The 22,311-nt window shown below is 58.4% G+C and overlaps 1 protein-coding gene across 2 annotated transcripts in view; it reads right to left on the reverse strand.

Moving 5' to 3' along the window:
• LLGL2 (LLGL scribble cell polarity complex component 2) overlaps positions 1-22,311 on the reverse strand; it is a 32,668-nt gene that overhangs the window by 3,175 nt on the left and 7,182 nt on the right. For both annotated transcript variants that reach the window (XM_028112811.2, XM_028112810.2), the window contains exons 2-17: positions 18,494-18,588; positions 9,709-9,806; positions 8,467-8,548; positions 8,058-8,173; positions 7,438-7,596; positions 5,583-5,745; positions 5,317-5,449; positions 4,737-4,791; positions 4,000-4,154; positions 2,585-2,802; positions 2,445-2,512; positions 2,144-2,297; positions 1,950-2,054; positions 1,261-1,553; positions 996-1,146; positions 528-678 (exon numbers count right to left, since the gene is read on the reverse strand). In XM_028112811.2, coding sequence (XP_027968612.1) covers positions 528-678; positions 996-1,146; positions 1,261-1,553; positions 1,950-2,054; positions 2,144-2,297; positions 2,445-2,512; positions 2,585-2,802; positions 4,000-4,154; positions 4,737-4,791; positions 5,317-5,449; positions 5,583-5,745; positions 7,438-7,596; positions 8,058-8,173; positions 8,467-8,548; positions 9,709-9,806; positions 18,494-18,568 — 2,176 coding nt within the window. In that variant the 5' untranslated portion in view covers positions 18,569-18,588. The remainder of the gene's footprint in view (positions 1-527; positions 679-995; positions 1,147-1,260; positions 1,554-1,949; positions 2,055-2,143; positions 2,298-2,444; positions 2,513-2,584; positions 2,803-3,999; positions 4,155-4,736; positions 4,792-5,316; positions 5,450-5,582; positions 5,746-7,437; positions 7,597-8,057; positions 8,174-8,466; positions 8,549-9,708; positions 9,807-18,493; positions 18,589-22,311) is intronic.

Here is a 22,311-nt window from a genome sequence, read left to right on the forward strand (position 1 = left end):
TAGCAAACCTTGTAAGCCTCAGTTTCCTTCTCTGTAAAATGGAATGGCTGTGGGTCCTGCCTACCTGCCTAGGGTGGAGACAGGAAAAGCTGGGAAGGCTGTCTGACAACCAAGGGCCCCATGCACAGATGATCTCAACCCCAAGACAGCTCGACCCTCAAGACACAGCAGCAGATACCCCCTGCCCTGCCACCCTTGCCCTGGTAGGAGGCCAGCAGGGGAGCTTCTGCAGGGCCCACTGGACACCAGCAGGCATCTGACAGGCGGAGAAGCTGAGGCCCAGGTTAAGTGACATGTCCAAGGTCACACTTCTAGAGCGTGGTGGAGCCTGAGTACGAAGCCAGGGCAATCTGCCTTGGAGACCCAGGCAGGGGAAAGAAAGAGGCAGGTGGAGATCCGGTCTCCCCATGCTCCCCAAGCGGAAACCCCTCTTCGGGTCCTCCCAGTCAGGCCAGGCAGCAGCCTCCAACATGCCCTCTGGCCGAGGAGTGTTCTCCTGGGCCCCCCACCTCGGGCTGGCCACTCACTGTCCCTCAGATAGGTGTCAGCGAAGTAGAGGGTCCGGACGAATCCCGTGAAGGAATCCTCTGCCGAGCGAGCCTCGATCTTGCGCTGCACAGGCGCCAGCTCCATGTTCTGCAGCCCCGTCCGCTCGGCCCTGGCGCCCCCCTCCTGCACCTGCAGTGGGTTGGGTCGGGCCTGAGGCGGCGGGCTCTGGCCTCCCCGTCCTGGGGCTATCAGATTGCTCACCACCAATCCTTCATGCCACCACCCGTCTGATACATTTACTGAGGACTTGACCCTTTACACTTGGGGAAGCTGAGGCACAGAGAGATGCAGTGAGATGTATCCAAGGCCACATGGCTGGCGGGCAGGGAGGCAGGAGACGGGAACCTACTTGGTGTGGCCCAAACAAGTGCAGGAGGGAGAGCTAGTTGGGACCTGCTGAGGGCTGCTCGGAGCCCTCCTGGGCTCTTGGCTGGTCTCAGCCTCACCTCTCCAGGGGGACCAGCTGGCCGCCGCTTCCGGCTGGACACCCGGCTCCGACGTATCCGGCGGAAGGACTGGCGTAGGGACTTCTTCAGGGACTTCACGCGGGACAGCGGGCCCTCCAAAGCTAGCTGGTCACTGGGGTGCAGCGTGCACCTGGGGATGGGGGAGGGGGGACACGTCCGGTCACCCGGGTGGCCAGGGCCCAAGGGTCACCGCCCAGCAGCGATCCTAGCTTTGGGCCCTGGCCGCCCTGGGCAGGCTGCTCACTTGACAAAGACCTGCTGCCGCTGCTGGTGGTCAAAAAGGCCAAAACCATGGCTCGTGCCGAAGGCCACAAGCCGCCACTCGGAGTGCAAGGCCAAGGAGGTGACCACAGCCGGGGGCTGGCACTGCACCAGCACGAAGGGCTGGAAGCCGGGCTCGAAATGCACGGGCCCCGGGCGGGCACACAGGCGCTCATGCCCCTTCCAGCGGTAGCCCTCCTGGTCCTGCAGCAGGTCGGCCTCTACCTGCTCCACGGCATGCTCCGCCTCCTCGTCATTCAGCTCCAGCACCAGCACCTGCGTGAGATGGCAGGTGGGCTGAGCGACCCCCAGCACCAAGGAACAGCGGGACCTCAGGGACCCTGAGGGTGGACAGTAAATGGCCCGGGACCCACGCCCTGTCCCTGGGCCCGAGGAGAGCCAGAAGGCCTCTGCCCAGCCCCTGGCCCTTAGTCCTGGTTTCTGGAGAAGCAGTCATCCCACAGGCCCGTCTCTAAGGGGACCAGGCAACCCCGGTCCACAGAGAAAAGCCCAGAGCCACAGGAGCAGGTGACGGTCCTGGCAACACCACCCGCGGGCGCTCAGGAGCCCGGCTCCTGTTCTTGCTCTTCCCCAGGCCTGGACGCTGCCCGAAGTCACCTGACCACTCCTCCTGGCTGCCCCCCTCCCCCCCGGCCCAGCCCAGCCTGCTACCTGCCCTGCCGTGCCTGCCACAGCCAGGTAGCCACTGTATTTGCAGAGGAAAATCTTCTGGATGCCCAGCCTGGGATCATCACTGTAGGGGTCGAAGGAGCCCACCTGACAACAGAGAGGAGGTCCACGGGCGGCCAGAAGCGCCAGCCCCAGGCTGTCTTTGCCCTCCCTGCTTTCTAGGCTCCTGGCCTCACCTTGCGGAGTGGGGGCCACTCGTCCTCGCCCTGGGCATTGAGGTTGTCGCTGGGGTCTGTGTCGGTGAGGAACACCTGGACCGTGCTCAGTTTGTAAAGCAGTCGTAAGCAGACGCCGGAGGCGTCCCAGAACCGCACTGTACCATCCTCATGCCTATGGGCAGAGTCCACCTGCCAGTCACGAGGGAGGCTGGGCCGGGGGCACCCGGGGAGGCCTGGGGCTGGCACGCACCCCGCTGGGCTCCGCTCCCGCCCCACGCAGTCAGCTCGGCAGGAGGAGGGTGCCATGAATATTGCCTACCCCGTGAGCAGCAGGTCCCTCTGGGGAGGGGCTGGGGCCAGACTGGTGCCACCATCAATGGGCCACTCCTAAAGGAGGAGACCAAGAAGTCTGTGGGCGACCTGGGCCCGAGGCGGGGCCGGGGCTGGTGCCGGACCTACCATGGTGGAGAAGTGTGTGTGCTGCTGGCTGCCCGCGGTGACGAGGCGCTCCCACAGCTTCAGGGGGATGTTGGAGACGTGGTGCGAGCAGGTGATGGCGGAGCAGTGCAGGGAGGCCAGGTAGGGAGGCTGCACTGGAGGCCAACCGGCCGTCCGCAGGTCAATCACCACCAGCTCCTCCTCGGCCAGCACCACCAGGGCGTAGGGGTCGTCAAAGGCTGGGGGACAGGTGGGGGCTCAGAGGCTGCGGGAAGCAGTTTGCCCCGGCCCAGCCCTGCGGAGTCTGAAGCTCTAGGGCTGCACTCCGAGCAGGTGCATTTTAAAAACAAGCTCCAGATCCGGCAACGTAGAGAACTACACACCACAACCAAGTAGGATTTATCACAGGGGTGCGAGGCTGCCTCAACATGTGAACATCAGTGAACAGAACCCATCACATCCCCAGGCTAAAGAAAAACACATGATCACACTGGTATATGCAGGAAAAGTATCTGACAGAACCGAATGCCCATTAATGATAAACTCTCAGTGAACTAGGATGAGGTGAACTCTCTCAAGTTGGTAAAGATTACCTACAAAGAAGCTACAGCTTGCATAACTTAATGGTGAGAAATGGGAGGCTTTCCCACTAAGATCAAGAATAAGGCAGATGGCCCCTCTCTCTGCATCTTTACAAGCCCTAGCTGATGCAGTAAGGCAAGACAAGGAAATAAAAGGTATACGGGTCAGAAAGAAAGAAAGAACGTTGTCTTTATTCACAGATGACATGATTGTCTCTGTAGAAAACCCGAAAGAATCGACCCTACTCCCAGCGTCCTGCATCAGGTGCGCAGAGGGAAGGGGCTGGGACAGGAGAAAAGCACGTTTGGGTGAGTCTCCCTCCAAATGACCCGTGGTGGTGAGGCTGGGAGAATACGGCCCGGAGTGTGCCGAGCACCTCACCTGGAGGCCTTGGCCTTGTCAGGCCAGACTCAGGTGGAGCGGAGGCCCGCCCTCCTGGAAATCTGCTGCCAGGCCTCCTCTCCAGGTTTCTACATCAGCCCTTTCTGGTCTTGCCTGTCACCAATTCATGAGGCTGACTCAGGGCTTTGCTGTCTTGGCCAGGCTCCAGGAGGCCGGCTCAGAGCTGGCCCCACACTGCACCCTCTGCCCCACCCCACAAATGGGAGGGCTTCATGTGCCCAAGCCAGGACCTCCTTGCCTCAGCCGGGTAGCTGTTCAACCTGACAGCCTAGATCTGCCCTCTTTGGGCTAAGTCCCGTCAGAGCCGGGCGAGGGCAAAGAGAGCCCGGGGTGGGCGGGAGGTCTGGCCAGCAAGGACGAAGCCACAGGCCACTGGGGGCAGCGGTGGGGCGGGGCTGAGGGACTCAGGCAGTGGCGGGCTACCTCCCCACACCTTCCCCAAAGCCGCCTACCCGCCGCAGGGTCTGCCTCGGTGAGGACAGTGAAGTCGATGACACGGGAGGTGAAGTCGAAGGCTGTCTGCTGGCCATCGTGGACCACTGAGATGCAGTGGCGGTCCCCGTAGCTGGCCCGCGGCATGCCCCCCTGGAAGATGGTGAAGGGCAACCTGGCAGGCACAGAAGAGCCATGGGCTGGGCTGGGGCCCCCAACACCAGCACAGAGCGCCCCGGGCTGAGCTAGCAGCTTGGACTGTCCTGTGACTGGAGGGGCAGGACCCGGGAGGGAGGCCAGTCTCGAGGTCAGCACTCACTCAAGGTCCCCGGGAGGGGTGGGGGGGACCCTCATCACTTCCTGATTGCAGTGACCCTGGATAACTTGGGCGTGAGGTGGGGGCACACAGGCTGTGGTTCCCGAGCCTCTGCTTCAAGCAGGACACCGCCCCGCTCCCGCTGCTGCTTATACATCGGATCTCCCTGTATGTTTCTGTTTGAAGAAACAGGTCTCCTGCTACAACAGTTTGAAACCTGCTGATGTGAACCATCTCTCTGGGAGGGTGGAGGGAAAGGTCAAGAATGTTTGCTCAGGAATTAGCCACGAGAGGTATGAAGAGCCTGCTCTCCCTTCACTGGCATCTGACACCCAACGTGGGACCAGAGGCACTCCCTCGACGCTGCCTACCACGAGCAGAGGCCGGAGCAGACCCCCGGAAGGCTGCAGACCGGGAAAAGGACAGAACGCGGATACTTACCCCTGCTTGGTGGTCAGCCAGGAGATTTTGGTAATAGCTTTGCAAGGAAAAGGACCTACAAGAAAAGGAACCGGCTTGCAGGAACTTCTTATAAAGAATCTCGGATTGAACTTTTTTTTTTTTTTTTTAAGTAGGTCCCACACTGAAGCCCAACACGGGGCTTGAACTCACGACCCTGAGATCAAGACCTGGGCTGAGATCAAGAGTTGGATGCTTAAACTGACTGAGCCACCCAGGTGCCCCCCCCAAAAAGGAACCAGCTTGAATGGGGCCCTCCACTCCAGCGTCCGCAGGTCACAGACCCTTCACGCCCCCACCTGCACAGCAGACCTGTGCTCAGGAGTCCTGCTCTGAGTGGTGCCCCGAGAGAGCCACGATTGGTCACAGAAAACCCACCGCATGGCTCTGGACAAAGCCTTCACTTTCGGGGCCCCGGTTTTGCTGCTGGGAGGTGGGCACCTACACCCAATCCCGGGAAGGACAGACGGGGAACAGAGGACACTGCTTTGCCAGCGGAAAGGGGGTCCCCTGCGACGGGGCCGGGCTGGGCCCCCAAGGGGCGGTGGGGGGGAGCACTGACCGTAGGGCACGCAGTTGCGCAGCGGCTCCGCTGGGTGGCTGTCGCTGGACACAGGCCACTGGCCGTAGCTGCCGTCAGAATGGCAGCTGACAATCAGGTGGCCGTCCCGCTGCCAGCAGACATTCTCCAGTTGCTTCAGAGGAGAGGGAGAATGCGCAGGCCGGGATCAGGGTGCTGCTGGTGCTGCCACCGGCACCCCCAGGTCCCAGCACACGGCTGTCCGCGAGAGCCGCGTGGCACCCGCTGCCATCCCCGGCATGGCCTACCTGGCTGCTGAGGAAATGGCAGAGCACCTGGCAGCCATGCAGGTCCCAGACGACGATGAGGCCCCGGCTGTAGCCGATGAGGACCTGGTTGGGGTCGCGGGGGTGTTCCTGCAGAGCTTCCACCATCTCAAACACCCGTCGGTGGCGGGCCTCCTCGGGCAACCTGGCGGAGGGAAGTGCGGTGAGGCTATGTTGTTGTTGCCGCCGCCGGCAGGCAGGACCCAGCACATGGCACAGGCGCGCACCATGTGCGCAGGCCAGCGTGGGAAGATCACGGGGACACACCGCCAAGGGGGGAGCCGTGCACAGAACAGGACAGTGACAAACAGAAACCTAAGAACGCAAACACACGGGGCACCACTACAAGGAAAGGCAAGGGAGTGACTTCCAGAAGAGCCAATGTGGAGCCAATGTGGTGGCTACCTCTGGGGAGGGAGGGGCACGTGGGGGCTCCGGGGAGGCCGGCAAAGTTCTAGTTCTTTGCCCAGGGAGTGGCTGTGGGGAAGCTCACTTTACAAGAATCCACTAAACTGGACATTCATATTTAGTGCATTTCTGCATAGAGGTGGTGTTTCATAATAAAAATTTTTAAAACCCACAAAACAAAACTCTACGTGAGTTGGCCTGGCCTTGAGCTTTGATCCCTTCCTCCTTCTCTGGGCCCGGAATGCTGATGTGAAGTCCGGAGGTGCTGCAGCCAACAGAGGACTACAAGGTGGCAGGCAGAGGACCCAGAGCCAACATCGCAGACCAGATGGAGAGTAGACAGGCAAAAAGCCTGGACCCCAGGGCATTTCCAGGCACCCAACCAAGCCAAACCTCTTTTCATCTAGAACAAGGATTTAGATTGGTAGGAGGGGGTTCCGAGGGTACTCGGACTGGGGGAGGCCCCCAACTAGACTCCTACCAGCAGAGTGAGGCGGGTACTGGCATGGCCACCTGTGAGGAGCAGGTCCTCCCGCAGCCCTGCCCACACACCTACAAACCGTCCTGCTCTGACCATGGCCGTGCTGCCCTGATTCTGCCCTGCTGAGTGGGAAAGACAGAGGTTTGGGCTCAGAGGGACCCAGCCCCAAGCAGGAAGCCTCCTGCCCCAGCCTGGACAGCAGGCCCTGAAGGACGTGAGTGAGTTGGAAGCCTGGTCCTTTCAGGAACAGGGTTCCACTGGCTCAAGCCTGAAGCAGCTTCACGTCTGAGGACTCTGGCCTCTTCTCCGTCCTGTGAAACTGCAGAACATTCCACCGTGGTAAATCCTTCATCTCCTCCTCCTTTGGGCCCTAGCACCTTCTCTCCACACCCAGACCTCATCTGACCCCGTCTCTGTTGCAGACATCACCAACATGGGACAAAGCCTCCAGAATGATCTGAAGAAGCCTACAGTGTCATGGCCGTCCAGGAGCTTGGGCCATGGGGCCTGCATGCAAGTGAAAACTCAGCACAGATTCCAAAGCATAAACCTCCCCAGAAGTTGCCCCACCTGACCCAGTGAGGTTCGGGCCTCATCTGCCCTGCCGCGGAGCCGCTGGGTTTTGAAATTCGTGGTAGCAGTGCGAAGAACACTGGACTAAAAATCGGTTGACAGTGCAAAAATCATTTTCAACCTTACTTTCCTTACCTTTAAATGAAATGACAAGTTATCCCCGGACCCGTTGGAGTGTTCTGGAATGCTAACACATTATGGGGTGAGAGTCTCCATTTAGGGGACAGGTGGGGAGCTGAGAGTCTCTCCTCCCGTCCCTACAGACTTCCCAGGAGAGAAATTAGGAGCCACTGAAATATTCCTGGGACAGAAGGGAGAAGGCACTGGCCGGCTGGAGGGGCCGGCTTCCTGACGGCAAGGCGTCTGCAGGCTCACCGCTGAAGCACAGCGTCCGAGCTGACGGTCCGGTCCTCCAGCGTGCGGAAGGCCGGCAGCTGCACCACGAACACATTCCCGCTCTCGGTGCCCAGGTAAAGGAGCTCTCGGGAGGAATGTGGCAGGACCACGGTGATCTGGGTGGCACTGGGGGCAGCCCTGGGGGTGGGAACGGCTGTCTGTGAGCTGGCTGCTAGCCTGGCAGGGGGGGCCCCAGGGCTAGATCCTGCGACTCCTGGCTGCCCTCACCGGCCCCCGGAAAGGCCATGCCTCGGGAAGGCAGGCCTGTGAGGTCCTTTAATGGGGTCCGATGGTTGTCCCAGGCCAGGATAAATGTATTGATTATTTTCAGCCAAGACAGAAGACAGAGGGTGGAGGGCGTGGGCTAGGAGGCAGACCCCCCCCCCCCCAGAGCCTCCTACGCAGACACCGTGTGGGGATGGAGGGAGGCAGGCCGCAGCCCCACCCGCTCCGCCAGAGCACCTGTAGGTGGGGATGCGTCGGCTCAAGCAACTGCCAGGCCCGCCAAGGGCGCCACAGGACCTTCAGAGGGTGGTTCCACCCCGGAGCTGGGTGTGCAGGTCAGGCTGGCTAGGAGAGGACGGGCACCGAGTCCTTACCCGGGGGGACCACGCAGTGTGAAACTCTCATCTTCCTGTAGCTCTGACACGCCGCCTTTGACCTTCAGGCTCCACAGGTGCAGGCTGTTGTCATCCAGCAGGGTGACCAGCTGGCACTAGGGAGGGAACGGCTCAGGAACCAGGAGCACGCTGTCTCATCAGCTATGGTGGGGCCAGCATTCACCATGGCCTTTCACCCCCGGGTGGCCCACCCTGTGCCGGTTGATTCAGAGAGCCCCAGAACCAAAAGACCCCTGGTTACTCTTAGGGTGGTCCATGAACCTGCAGCTGGGAAGAGGGGGGTGGTCCCTGGCCCTCCTATCAGACCCAATCCAGGGCCACCAAATGCCTGCCTCTGTACTTCCCTGCTGGGGGACGTGAGAGTAAGGGGGCATGGAAGGCCCCTTACCTGGCCAGGTAGGAAGTGGATCTGTACCACAGCGTTGTTCTCCCGGTGCAGCCCCATGAACTCCACCCCAGGGGCACCATAGCTGCGAGCGGCAGGCTCAGGAAAAGCTCCAGGAAAAGCTCCGGAAGGCAGGACACCACCCCCTCACGCTCAAGGGTCAGGACCTCTGGGCCCACGTGGCAAGGAATATAAATACCTCAGCAACACAGATGGGCTCACCCTCCTCGCAGTTGGCCGCGGGGCGGGGGGGGGGGGGGGAGGCAGCAGTGTCCCTGGCCTGAGGGGACGTGGCGCATGGTAATGTGACCCTGACGGGGAGCCAGCTCCAACCAAGGAGGGCTTTTCCAGCCAGGCAGGTGGGGGTGACGCCTTACCCTGGCAATGGCCCAACGGCTTGCTACACCCTCCCCCTGCCCCCACTACCTGAGCCGCAACAGACCCATCAGCTACCACAAGGTGGCACCTGAGAAGAGACAGGGCACCCCCCTGGGCCCGCCCCCAGCAGCTATGGCCATGAGTCTCCACACTGGGGATTGGGAACCAGGATATGGCTGTGGCTGGGCAATGATTAACCGGCTGAGAGTGCTCTATTCGGCCTCCAGCCTCGGCCCCGCCTCCCCTGCTGTGCTGCAGCAGAGGACCGGGAGGGAGGCACAGCTTCCCCTGAGGAGGGTCCCCATCTCCCAATTCTCTCAGGTGCCACCCTGGCTCACTCTAGGGACTCGGGTGGGATGTGGGCTTGGGGGAACTCCCAGACTTGTAGTTCAGGCCAGCCTGAGGACCCAAGCAGTGATCCTCCATCCTGGAACCCGCGGGCTTGCCTCTGAAATAGCCCAGAACCAATGCTTTGGATAGAGGATGACCCCACTGGACCATGTCCAGCCCGAGGCCAGGGAAGGGCTGTCCGTGCCAACCAGGAGTCCACTCTCTCTGCTGTGCCTGTGTAGACACAGGGGGCATGCATGGTGGGGCAGAATCTGGAAGCCTTAGTACTGTTCTTCCCACCCAAGGCCACCCTGGTTTGGACAGCACCCTGGGACCAGTCTACTAACTGGGAGAAAGGAAAAAAACAAACAAACCCCAACCTGCCTTCACTCACTGCATCCAGGGCTGACTCCCAGGACGGTATGTGGACCATCCCAGGAACAGGAGGGGTCATCTACAACTTGCTTTCCTTTGAATCCCACCCATGCCAGGGCCCCCGCCCCTTCCACCCAGGGAGCTGGGGAACAGAAAGGATACAGCTTGACGGCTCCGGAGCGGGTGCCGATGGCCAGAATGCGCAGAAACAGGCTGTAGCCGAGGGCGCTGGGCTGGTGTGGGAAGCCATGCTCCACCGTCTGCAATGAGAAGCACTCGGTGCAGACCTGCAGACGCGTCCCCTCCACCCCACGCGGCTGGGGAGCCAGCGTGGGACAGAGGAGCTGCAGCAGAGCCACCCCAGCAGGAAGGGGCATGTGGGTCACGTTCAGGTTCCTGCCCAGACGCCTGAGTGCAGAGCCAATCCCAGACCCATTTCTGACCCAGTCCTTGGCCCTGTGGCCATCCCTGGGGCACACTCTCCCGACACCACACTGGCCACGCGTTCTCCAGGAACTCTAAACTGGTTCCTCCAGCACCCACACTATGGGTGACTGACCTAGTCCTCCTGCAGGGGTACGGGGGCAAGGGAAGCTTTGGGGGGCTGGCACAGTGGAGGACCAGAAGGCTCAGAAAGCCTGGCTGCACTGCAGTCCTGGGCCAGTGCTTACGGGCAGACAGAACCCACAGCAGCCTTCCCTGACTCTCGGCCGTCCGAGGCTCCTCCAGCCCTGAACATCTGTACCTCTGTTACCCTGAGTTCTCCACTATACTTCCAGAGAAGGTTCTGGAGTTTTGTTGCAGACACACGCTTTTGCTCATTTCTTACTATAGAAGTAATACACATTGTAGACAACTTGGAACATATGAAGAATTTTGAAAAACAAAACAAAAACCACCCATACACCCATACACCCCACAACCAGAAGTGACCCTTGCTAGCATCTTGGTGACTCTGAGTCTTCCTTGTGTTGTGACCGTATACTTGTGTGTCTACACTTAACAGAGAGAGCTGATTGGGGTCGTGCCCCACGGCTATGTGCATACACACAGTGCTATGTAGCCTGTTTGCCCACCTGCAGCCGGCCGAAGTTGTCCAAAGCACTGAAGTGACTTTTAAATGGCTAAGGAGGGGCGCCTGGGGGGCTCAGTCTGTTAAGCATCCAACTCTTAATTTCAGCTCAGGTTTTGATCTCAGGATTGTGAGATCGAGCCCTGTGTCGGGGCTCCGCACTCAGCGGGGAGTCTGCTTGGGATTCTATCTCCTTCCCTCTCCCTTTGCCCCCACCCAAACCCCCCTGCACATGCGCTCCATCTCCCTCTCAAATAAATAAATCTTAAAAAAAAAAAAAACAAACAGCTAAGGAATGTTCTCTGTGTCAAGGTGCCCGAACTTGCCAGGCTTTTGTTGGTGAACGCTTTCTGTTTCTACAGGGTTTACCATTGCCAATTGCATTGATGACCTTCCTTGGACTCCTCCTATCTTTGCCCACAACTCAGTATTTCCTTAGGTAGATGTCCCAGTGGTGGAATTACAGGCTTAAAAGGTATGGATGTATATACTACAGACTTGGACTGATAAACTACCTTCCGGAAGGTTTTTGGTTGTTTCTTACTCAGCGCTCCCCGCCCCCCGCCTCCCACCGCAGAGGATACGGAACCTGTAGAGCTAGATCAGAGCAGGGCAAAGGATGCCAGCCAGATGCTTTACATTTTTTTTTTTTTTTTTAAGCAATGAAGGCTCTGCCCTGCAGGAAAAAGGTTGCACCAATGAGGCAGCTTTCCTTAGGCCCAGGGCTCTCCTCTGGGCTTCCCTTGGCTGTCCCACCAGGCCCAAAGGAGCAGAAAGAGAGAAGTGACAGTGGGCATGACGGTTTAGCAAACCCAACTGCCGGCTGTTGGCTTGTCTGGCCCAGTCCAGCGGCTCACGGAAGGAGGCCCCGAGGTGGGGTCAGCCAGGGAGGAGAGCTCCAAAGAATGTTATTCTGGGGACACAAAGGTGTAAGCCCCACCCCACCCCCCCACCGCTCCCCTGCCGGCTCTTTGCCAGGAACTAGTCTGCCCTACAAATGGCTATACCTGGAAGGGACAGACTGGAGAGGAGTGACCCAGCAGGAGCCCCCCTGGCCAGCCCAGGTCCCTGTTCAGCTATGTAAAAAATGCAGCGCCTGGGAAAGTCTTGGGGAGATAGCACAGTGTCTGGAATGTAAACATTTCCCAGGAAAAGGAGGGCAGGGCACGTGATGGTGTGTGTGGGGACCAGCTCCCCCAGGGCCCCTGGGTACGCCTCAGCCAGCCTCAGGTTGCTGGGGCCTCAGCAAGTCAGCAGCCAGGGCCCAAGAAAAGGTTCCTGGGATGGTGGCATTTTTCTCTCATCCCAGTCAGCAGCAGCATGGGGCCAAAGCCTCTGGAATTTGGAAGAGTCTAGGGAAAATGTCCTGCAGGAAGGAGCCCTGTGCCCAGGCAGCCGTGAGCCACGTAGAGATACTGAGCACCTGCGGTGCAGCTAGTGCCACCAAGGAATGGAAATTTTAATTTTTATTAACTTTAAGAATAGGTGCCCAGTTCAGTCCCTGGAAAACTTTCCAGGTATGCTCTTGGGTTCCAAAGGAACAGGGGATGGAGTCAGGCAGACATGCTGTGAATCCCCCTTTTCAGCTACAAACCTTCCAAACTCTAACTACAGATTACGTAGCTCCAAAGAAAATCTTGTGTCTGAATTGAAATATGCTCTAAGTGTAAAATACACCTGGCATTTCCAAGATTCTGTATTAAAAAAAGTGGGAGGGGGACACCCTGGGATCATGACCTGAGCCGAAGGCAGATGCTTAACCGACTGAGCCACCCAGATGCGCCGAATAAATAAGATCTTAAAAAAAAAATACAAAACACCTAGAAAAACCCTCATTAATTTCTGTTGACTACATGTTGAAACAGTAATATTTTGGATATATTGGATTAAAATATATTATCAAAGTTAATTTCACTCACCTAAAAAATGTAATGCAGCTGCTAGAATGTTTTAAATTACGTACGTGGCTCGTATGACAATCCTATTTGACCGAGGCGCTGCCCTCAGGACGATTCTGCCTCAGCACATCGGCAAGAAAATCAAGCCAAAGAGGAAACAGCGTGCAGCTTTCTCTCTTCAGGCTCCCAGGCCGCACACCACCTACCAACACCCCGGCAGGAAGTTCTAATACCCCACCCGAGTCACTCCTATTACAGGTTGGCCTCTTTTCCGAAACTGCTCCGGACAAAGGCTGGGCCCATCCTTCAGGGTCCTGGGGACACTGCCACCACTCCTGACTCTCATCTCCACCTTCTCTTCCATAGGCTGGTTTAGAAAGAACAGGGACTGAGTCAGGCCCACTAGGCTCTGAATCCCCCCTCTGCCACTTAAAATGCCTTGGGACTTGGGTGAGTTCCTCTGCCTCTCTGAGCCTCATTTCACGTCTGATCAATGGGATGATACCAATGACTGCACTAAGCAGGGCCGCCTGCGGCTTGACCGCCAACCTCTAGAAGACCACCCACCATCAGGCTCAGCTGGAAGGCTCGGCTCCCCGCCACACCCCTCCCCGCCCCCCCAGCACACAGGCCTTGCCGCACACAGCCCGCCTGCCTTCTAAAGGTCTCCATCATCCAGGCATCTTCATCAGCAGACCATGGCTCCCCCAAGAACAAAATGAGGGGAGGAAATGTCATGATGCCCTTACCTGGCCAGGGGCCAAGAGAGTGGGTTCAAATGTAATCAGTGTGGTGACGGCATTCCCCAGGTTGGGGGAGGGGTGGGCGGGGAGAGGTGGACACGCAAGTAAGGCCCACAAATCCTCAAATGAGGCAGTTATGATCCAGTAGGAGGCCACAAACCTGCCTGAAGGTGGAGGGAGGAGGTGTGGCGGCCCCAGGCCAGTTACAAAAGGCCCAGGGTCGTCCTGGGAACGGGAAGGACGGGATTTGGATTTGGGAAGAGGACAGAGGTCAACTAGGGAGGAGCCAGAAGCCCAGAGCAGCCTGGGGAAGCGGGAAGGTTCTGCAAGGCACCCCTGGCCTGTGTTCCAGGGGCGCTCCCAATCTGTGTCCTCCCTGTACCTTGGTTGTCCCACCCTCCAACTTCTAACAGCCTTTAAAGACTCAACCCCCCCACTGGAATATGAGGTCCACATGGGGCACAAGAAGTGGGCTCAGCCCCAGGGGCGCCCTGCTGTGGACTTCCAAGGCACACAGCAGCCCTGAATCATCCCTCCACCCAGGACAGCGGGTGGGGTGGGGGCTCAGCCTAGGGCAGCAGAACCTCCAGCTCAGAGTCCAGCTAGGAGGTTGCCCAATACCTGACCACCACTGGAGCCAGCCTCCCCTACCTCCTGAGCTCAGCATTCAGCCTACCTGGCCCTGCCCCCACCCTGCTACCTGGCTCAGGTGACCTCTACCAAGGGAGGAGAGAACAATGAACTCTTTTGACAGGAACTGGGAAAGGAGAGATTTGCAGGAGCCGCCAAACTGCAACATTAGCCTGGTGCAGGAAAGAAAGCCCTGTCTGTCTCATGCTGGCTCCAGGACCCCATTTCAGGTTCTTGGAAGGGAGACAGCAAAGGTTGTTGGTCAGGGACAGTGGGGGCCCTTCATCTTGCCCTCAGCGAGGGAGGACGCCGGCCAAGATCCAGGGCTGAGGAGTCCCTAGCCCTTGCTGGGGGGGCTGGAGGGGGCACGCCCAGCTGCTGGGCTGGGTGGCACTGCCCTATACTGGGTGTGGTCAGCTCAGATTCCTGGTGGTGGCAGCAACCTGGCCCTCCCTGTGTGGCTGTCACCTGACACCAGGGGACCAGCCACCAAAAAGCCAAGACAAAACAACCTGGTCCTGGACAGGGGTGGCCAGTCAGGAACACACTGTTCGGAGCCTGGGGGTAGGCAGAGCGTGGGCAGGCTGGACAGGAAGGGCCCAGAGCCTTTATCAACTGGCTGGCTTCACCAGGGGAGGGAGCTGCCGCAAGGGATTTCCAAGGAAGGAGTTTTACTGTGGCATGAGTTTGCGTCCCCTTGAAGTCACTTCCTCTCCACTGAGATGTCCAGTGGGTTCCACAGTCCCCTCATCTGGCCACCAATGGCTCAAAAGACTACTTCACAGGCAAAGAAACTGAGGCTCAGGAGGTGAGGTCACCACCCTCAGAGTGCAGCTGGTGGGTAGATGGGACCGGGAGCCCCTCTGGCCGGTGCCATCACCCACTATATGCTCAGGCTGTGTGAGCCCTGGAGGCCTCAGATTTCTTTCTTTCTTTTTTTTTTTTTAAAGATTTTATTTATTTATTCATGAGAGACAGAGAGAGACAGAGAGAGAGAGAGAGAGGCAGAGGGAGAAGCAGGCTCCCAAAGAGCAGGGAGCCCGATACGGGACTCGATCCCAGGATCCTGGGATCATGACCTGAGCCGAAGGCAGACGCTCAACCATCTGAGCCACCCAGGCGCCCAGGCCTCAGCTTTCTTACCTGCAGAATGGGAATGCCACCTGGCTGTGAGGCACCACGAGAACCAGGTAAGGTACCAAGTGTGTGCCAGGTGCCATTCAAAGCAACTTTGTTTTGCACACCAACCTGGACGTGGAGACCATGAGGACACCCGCTTCACGGATGAGGAAACTGAGGAGCAGAGAGGCTCAGGAACATGTCTGCAGTCACTCAGTGAGAAGGCACACAGTGGGCTCCAGCGTCCCTGCCCGACCATGGCACTCCCTGGCCCCTCTGCTGCTTGGCAGAGGGTTCAGGGAATCAATCTGTCTACAGACACAGTTCCTTCCCAGGGACCACTGGTCCAGTCTGGACAATGCTTGCTTCACCAGCTGTGGGCACCCTTCAGAGGGCTGACCTTCACCTACGTGTGAATGACACCTGCACGGACAGGCCACCTGAGGCTCAAGCTCCAGCTCTGTATAACCCACTGTCTGCGAAGACCCAAGGATTCCAAGGCTCCCCAAACTCAAACTTGAGGCTAAATAATGCCCACAGAGCTGTGCTCTGAATCTGTGGCCACCAGACACACACTGCCTTTCAACTTAAGACCTTAATTCATGTAATCCTCACGCCAACTCAATGGAGTAGCTTCCACATCATCTTTTTCTTTTTCTTTTTAACGATTTTACTTATTTATTTGTGAGAGAGCGAGCGAGAGCACAAGCAGGGGGAGTGGGAGGCAGAGGGAGAAGCAGGCTCCCCGCCGAACAGGGAGCCCGAGGCAGGACTCGATCCCAGGACCCTGGGATATGACCTGAGCTGAAGGCAGACACTTCACCAACTGAGCCACCCAGGCGCCCCAGCTTCTGTCGCTTTGTGGAGATGCGTGACTTGCCCACGGTCACCCAGCTGGCGAACCTCGGCAGTCAGTTCTGGGGCTGTTGGTACCACTAACCCAGCCCCAGGCTGCACCGCCTGCCGATCAATGGGGACCATCGCTGCTGCTCTTCTGTCCAAATCAAATGCATCACTTGCCCTTTCATCCGCTCCTCACCTCTCCTGGGCTTCCCCCTCCCAGGATGGAGCCCCCACAGTCGTGCCGGACACACACTTCCCTTCCCTGCCCCCCTCACTCCTACATCCCCATCTAGCACCAGGCCTCATGCCCTAAATAGTTCTCTAATCCAGGGGTCCTCGGCCAGGGGCCACTGGGTAGCGTCTGGAGACATTTCTGGTTGTACATCTTGGGAAGGTAGGGCCAGGGATGCTGTTCAACATCCTCACCACATGGCCAGCCCCAAGTGTCAACAGTGAGAAGGTTGAGAAACCCTGTTCTATTCGTGCCCTGCACGCCACCCCACTGCCTGGGACTCATCCAATCACTGCAATGCTCCCCTTAAAAAAATAAAAATAAAAAAAGTTTTTTCCAAACTGGAAATGGGATCGCTCATTCCCTGGCTCAAAACCCACCATAGCTATGGTGTGTCAGGCCCCAGACTCCCAGGTTCCTGGCTCCCTTGAGCCGACTCCAGGGAAGCCTGGGGCGGGGGAGGGGCTGGCATGGGTGGGACCACCCAGGTTTCTAAATAGTCCAGGATCTGGCCTCATCCCCCAATCCCAACCCTTCAGGCTCCACATTCACTCAGTGTCCAGATGAGACCAAACCGGTCCACCTCCCTTCCCTCCTTCCCCTTCCTCCTTTCTACTCCCAGGAAGTGGCATTTCAGACCCTCAGCCCCCTCCCTCCTTCTAGACTATAAATAAAGTCCTGGAGGGCAAAGATCTTATCAGAGATCCCACAGCCCCAGCCCTGGGTTGTCTTTCAGTAGGTGCTCAATGCAGGTTTCTAGCACATGAATGGAAGGAGGAAGGAATTCCAGGAGCTTCCCCTCCCGCTCTCCCCAGCCAGCCCTAGGGGTGGGGCAGCCAAGTTTGGGGGCCACCAGTTGTGGGGCATGGGGGGATGATTCCTCTGCCCCAGCCCCACCCCAGCCCCACCCTGCTGCAGAGTTGGAACTTTGGGCAGGGGTTCCTCCCTCTGCTGAGCCTGTCTATCCGGTTTCTACTGGAATTGGCCACCTTTTTGGGGTGTGAGATCTCTCGGTGTCATCAGGGGCAATGGAGGCACACGGGGGTCACCCCAGCCCCCAGGTGAGTGCTGAGGTTCTGAGACCGACACCCATGTGTTACTCCCTTGGCACCAACGGTGGCAGGCACCCAGGGGCTCCCGAGATCTCCCATTCCCAACACCCACACCCCACTTCCCGAGGTCCAAAGATACTGCCCACAGCTTCCTTCTGCCAGTGGGAAGAGGTGCTCATTCAGGGAAGCCCTCATCCCACAGGCGAGTGGCCTCAGCAAAGCTCCGTCACCACACCACACAGGTCAAGAAAATCAGAGGAAAACGGCAGGGCGCCTCCATCCACCTCACACAAGGCCCTGGGAGCTCTCTCTCTCCCTGGGAGGCAGCCCGTGAGAACGGCAGCTAGTGCTCCTAGACCACAAATTATCTAACTCCATACAAGCCTTGTAACAAGCCTATGCTGTGGGCGATGGGCACAGGGTCATCCAACATCTATCTAAGCGGCCAAGCTGGAGTGGAAGCATGTCCTGGAGGGGTCCCTGGGCCCCTGAGGAGCAGAGCACCGTGGTGCTCCGCTTCCTGCAGTCCACCTTCGGGGGGCAGAGGGAAGCTTGGGCATGCAGGCCACGGGCCTAGATCAAAGCCGCCGTAAGACATGCTAATTACCCCGAAACGGCGGCAGATTGCTAGGTGGCTGCAGAGTTAATAAACTGCGTTGCACTCCTGTTTATAGACCAGCTCTGGCCTTCTCAGGCCCCAGCCACGGTGAGGAAGCTAGTGGAGCTCCTGGGGCCCTCCCTGTGGTCTCGGGGGACAGGTCGCTCTGGCTTCGGGGGGGCCTCAGAGCAAGTTTGGGGTTGGGGTAGCCAAATGCCAGCCTTGGCACATTGTTTCAGGTGCCTCTCCCTGCTCACCCAGGCCTAAGCCTGCCACAAGGAAGCCACAGGGATCACTGTGTGCTGCCTGCAGGGAAAGCTGCGTTTTCCTGTGGGGGCCATGTGAGGAAAAAGGGGACAGCCATGGGCTGCGGCCACTGCCCCAGGGACCAGGCATCACAGGGACATTGCTACACCTGGCAGGGCTCAGTCTCCTTTCATCTTTCCTGTCCCTGAGCCTCCTCCACAGCCTGTGAGGAGGGAGGTTGTTTTAGCCTTACTTTTTAGGTGGGGAAACTGGGGCTGGAAGAGGCAGAGTGATTTGCAGAGGTCACACAGCCAGTGAGACTCGGGACAGAGAGTCCCAATGCCTGGGGATCCCACTGCCCTTTCCCAGGAAAGCCCACCAACCAGACCCCGTTTCCAAAGTCAGGTGCCCATGTACATTGGCAGCGCCCAGGAAGTACCTTAATCCAGGTAAAGGCCGCCTGAGTGCCCCAGCCCCACCCCGTGAAGGTGGACAACACGGTGCTTCCCCTTACCTTGTTAAACTGGAAAAGGTCCCGCTTGAGCCTCTCCCGTGCAGGGTCATGTCCTGACCTCAGGAACCGCCTCATCGTGCTTAGTGTGCAGGCCCCTAGAGAATGAGGAGCAGCCACTGACCACCAGCGAGAGGCAGCCGTGCAGCCCTGACCCCAGCAACCACAATGATTCCCAGGCACCAAGGGCTTGGCCCAGCCCAGCCGCTCTCCCCAAGCCCAGCGGTGGCCGGCCCTGGCCCACAGCAGCTTCACCATCCACCTTCCCGTGCGCCCTTGCTCCATCTGCGAAGGATAGTCCAGGAACCCCAGGGATGTCTATACCTGGAGGTCCGGGGCTGGTCGAAGCTCTAACGCTTGTTCCAGGCCACCGTGGCCTTATAAAGCCAATGGGAGAAGCTGGGGGAGGAAGCCATTTCGCCTGGCTTTATAGGAATGGAGGCTCTGAGGTTAATGAGCTTAATTGTTAACCTGTTTTCTGAAAAACCGTAAAACCCCAGCTAAACAGAAAGGGAAACTTCACAAGCCTCTCTCTCCAGAGCCCAATTGGGAGGCAGAAATACAAAGGCTGTCCACCTGGGCTCCCAGACCAGAACCCCACCAGGGGGACGGGAGAGGCCTGGCAGAGGTCTCTGGGGTCAGCACCCCCGGGGCACACTCTTCCTGCTGACTTCAGGGAAGGCTCTCCCACAATTGTCAGGAGCCTGAGCAGGCGAGGAACAGAGTGCGTGGTTGGAGGGCGCTGGCCCATGCCACCCCATGCCCGGGACCCACAGTGGAACAGGGTCCACCCCACCAGGCTGCTGGGCTTCCTGGCTGGCCCCCCAGCCCCCATCTCTGGCTAACCCGGTCCCAGCTCCCCTGGGCTCTGATGGGTGCGCTTGATCGAGAGACTCCCTTTCCCATGGGCCTAAGTGGAGCCTTATCAGGAGAAGAAATCGGCTCCCAATAAAGAAACCACCTCAAGGCCCAAAACCCATCCGCCCAAACCATCTGAATGTAGAATGCTTTCCCAATCCAAGGGGAACTATTTCTGGATCATCCTTGGGGAAAGGGAGAAGGATCTTCACTTCAGTTTCCGGCTTGCTGCAGCACGGCCTCCCACTGACCAGAGGACACCAAGGCCTGTCCTCAGGAACACAGGGACTCAGGGCTAGCTGGACTCGATAAAAGAGACTAAACAGACCCAGTCCCTGCCCCGGAGGAGCTTACTTGGGGCCAGGGTGGAGTGCAGGTTTCGGGGAGCACCTGACCCCGACATGGTGGATGTCCTAGGGGAGAAGGTATCTGAGACCTGAAAGATGCCCTCTAGTTTCTGGCTTCTTGTGAGGTGACAAGAATTAACCATCGGGCCAGAATTCTGCATATGAAAGGACCCTGTGTGTTCCAAGACTGGGGGCTCCCTCTAAGGCATGTGGATGGCACAGGGGGGCCGTGGTGGTAGTCTCTGGCAGAACCACCAAGGGCTGGCCATGCTGGGAGGGGTCACCCCACTTGGCAGAGACACACTTCGTGGGCCAATCCAAACAGCACCCCAGCTGGGAACAGGTGCAGACCAGCCTCCAGAGTGCCCATCACCTTCTGGGGACACTGAAAAGACCCCCACTTGCAGGAGGGGATGGGGCGGATGCAAGAGATTTGTGCCTTTCCATTTTGGGGGAGCCGGAGCAGAATGGGGAGCCCCACTTCCTTCCAGATTGGCAGGTAGTCGGGGAAACTCCCGGGTGCCCACCTGACCCGAGGTCCCGAAGTGGGTCAGGGAAGAAACACAGGGAAATCTTGGAGGCTCCGGGGACCGGGAGTGAAAACATCCCTGGGCCTGCAGCAGTGACAGAGCCCTGGGGCTCCCGGACAAACGGCTGAGCCATGGCCTCGAATTCCAGCTGCGGGGGAGGGCGGCACAGGCCCAAGCTCATAAATCGGCAGCTCCGCTCCGGGCTCCCGGAGGCGTCCACTCTCCCTTCCTGGGCCGAGGTCACTGGGTCAGAAGTCAGAGGAAGCTGGGAGTGGTGCCTTGGAGGAGAGGGGCCTGCGGACTCCAGGGACAGGGTGATCTGGGCTCTGCCCTGAAGAACCCACGCAGGCTTGAGGGTGACACGGCATAGCCCCAGGGAAAGGAGGGGCAGGTAGGAGGGAGGCAGATGGGACGCGGAGACTGGTGGGAGATGGTAGGCACGGCACCCACCCAAATGCCCCGCAGAGCATCTGCTACATACCAGGCACTATACCAGACCCCTACGTGTTATTTTTTACTACTTTTTAAACATTTTGCTCGAGTCATCCCTGCTCACTGTAAAAAAATAAAATAAAAAATAACAAAGGAAATCCCGAGGAGAAAATCCTCCCTACATCCCACTACTAAGGAGTAGGCACAGTGGCATGTCGGGACACGTCCTGCCCCTCCTTCTTCCGAACTTCTGTACAAGGTACACCTAAACCCTGTCCCGGATGTTTGTTCACCCTCCACCCGCCTCCCTGGAAGTTCAGTGTAAGATCTCCACTTGGTAGGCAAGGAAATGAAGACCACAGAGGATGGGTAACTTGTCCAAGGTCACTGAGGAGAAACCAGCAGAACTTGGATTTGCCCCCAGGTCTGGTGAACTCCAAATCTAAGGACGCTGGGAGGCAGGTAAGGATGGTGAGGACAGAGGGTGCCTCACTACAGCCCTGCAAGTGAAAGGCACGGTGTACGCAGGCCTTCAGCTCAGAGCCCACTGAGTGGATTGCGGCCCGGGACCTCAAGGGCATGGGGTGAGGGAGCCAGGACCAACACAGGCAGCCACGGTCTCTCTTCCTCACTCCCACCAACCCCTCATTGCTGCTCCCAACACAGAAATAACCCGCTCCCAGGTCAAGGCGTCAAAAGTGCCACCTCTTCTTGAAGGGGAACAGGTCTGGGACTGGCTAGACTCACCTCCAGGCAAACCCTCAGATCCACTGACCCCAGCTAAGTGGGTTCTCCAGAGAGAAGCTCCAAGAACACGGACCTGGAGCTCCCTGGTATGGAACTGATCCTACCTCCTCAGCCCACTCCTGGGGGTGGGAAATGGGGTGTGGGGGTTGTAAGGGAAAGTGCCAGAGCTTGGGACCAACGGCCAGGGCTCAACCACCACAACTCAGCTCATCCGAGTGGGGTGGCCTACCAAGGCAGCTGCTCGAGGCCCTGCGAGCTCGTCTGTGAAGGGGATGCACCGGTCTCCTGGCGGGAACGGAAGCCATGCCAGGTACCCGGCATGGAGCAGGCACTGTCCTAGGATTGGGGACACAACAGCGCAAAAAGACAAGACCCTTTATTTCACCAAGCTGACATCTTTGCAGGGGAGTGCGTGATGACGCCCAAGTACACATATCAGTCAGTAGGATGGTTTCAGATAGAGAGCAGGGCCAGCAAGGAAATGAAGGAAGGGGCCCAGAGTGACCAGGGTGCGGTTGGAAGGACTCAGTGAACATTCCCGGGTCTGGGTCTGTGGGTTTGCTCTTCCTTTCCTGAGATGCTTTTCCTCCAGATACCCACCCACTCTCTCTTTCTCTCTCTCACCTTCTCGGACCTTCTCCTGCCTACTTCCCGGCTTGGCTTTGCTCCTTAGCACTGGTCAAGGTGCAACAGTCTCCTTACTAATCTTGTTTATTACCCGTGCACCCCTCTCCAAGGATGAGCCTTCTCATTCTTACTCAGGAGTTCTGCCCTTTTTTTCACCGAGGCACCCCTGCTGAATGAATGAACATAGAGACAGAGATGTCTCCACCCAGACCTGAATGATAGGAAGTGGTCAGCCGTGTTAAGATTCGGGGGCAGGATGTGTCAGGGGAAATGGAACAAG

This window comes from Eumetopias jubatus, unplaced genomic scaffold (genome assembly GCF_037043125.1).
Source record: "Eumetopias jubatus isolate StellerSeaLion01/CBP00866 unplaced genomic scaffold, mEumJub1_p1.0 scaffold_10, whole genome shotgun sequence".
Classification (NCBI taxonomy): Eukaryota; Metazoa; Chordata; class Mammalia; order Carnivora; family Otariidae; genus Eumetopias; species Eumetopias jubatus.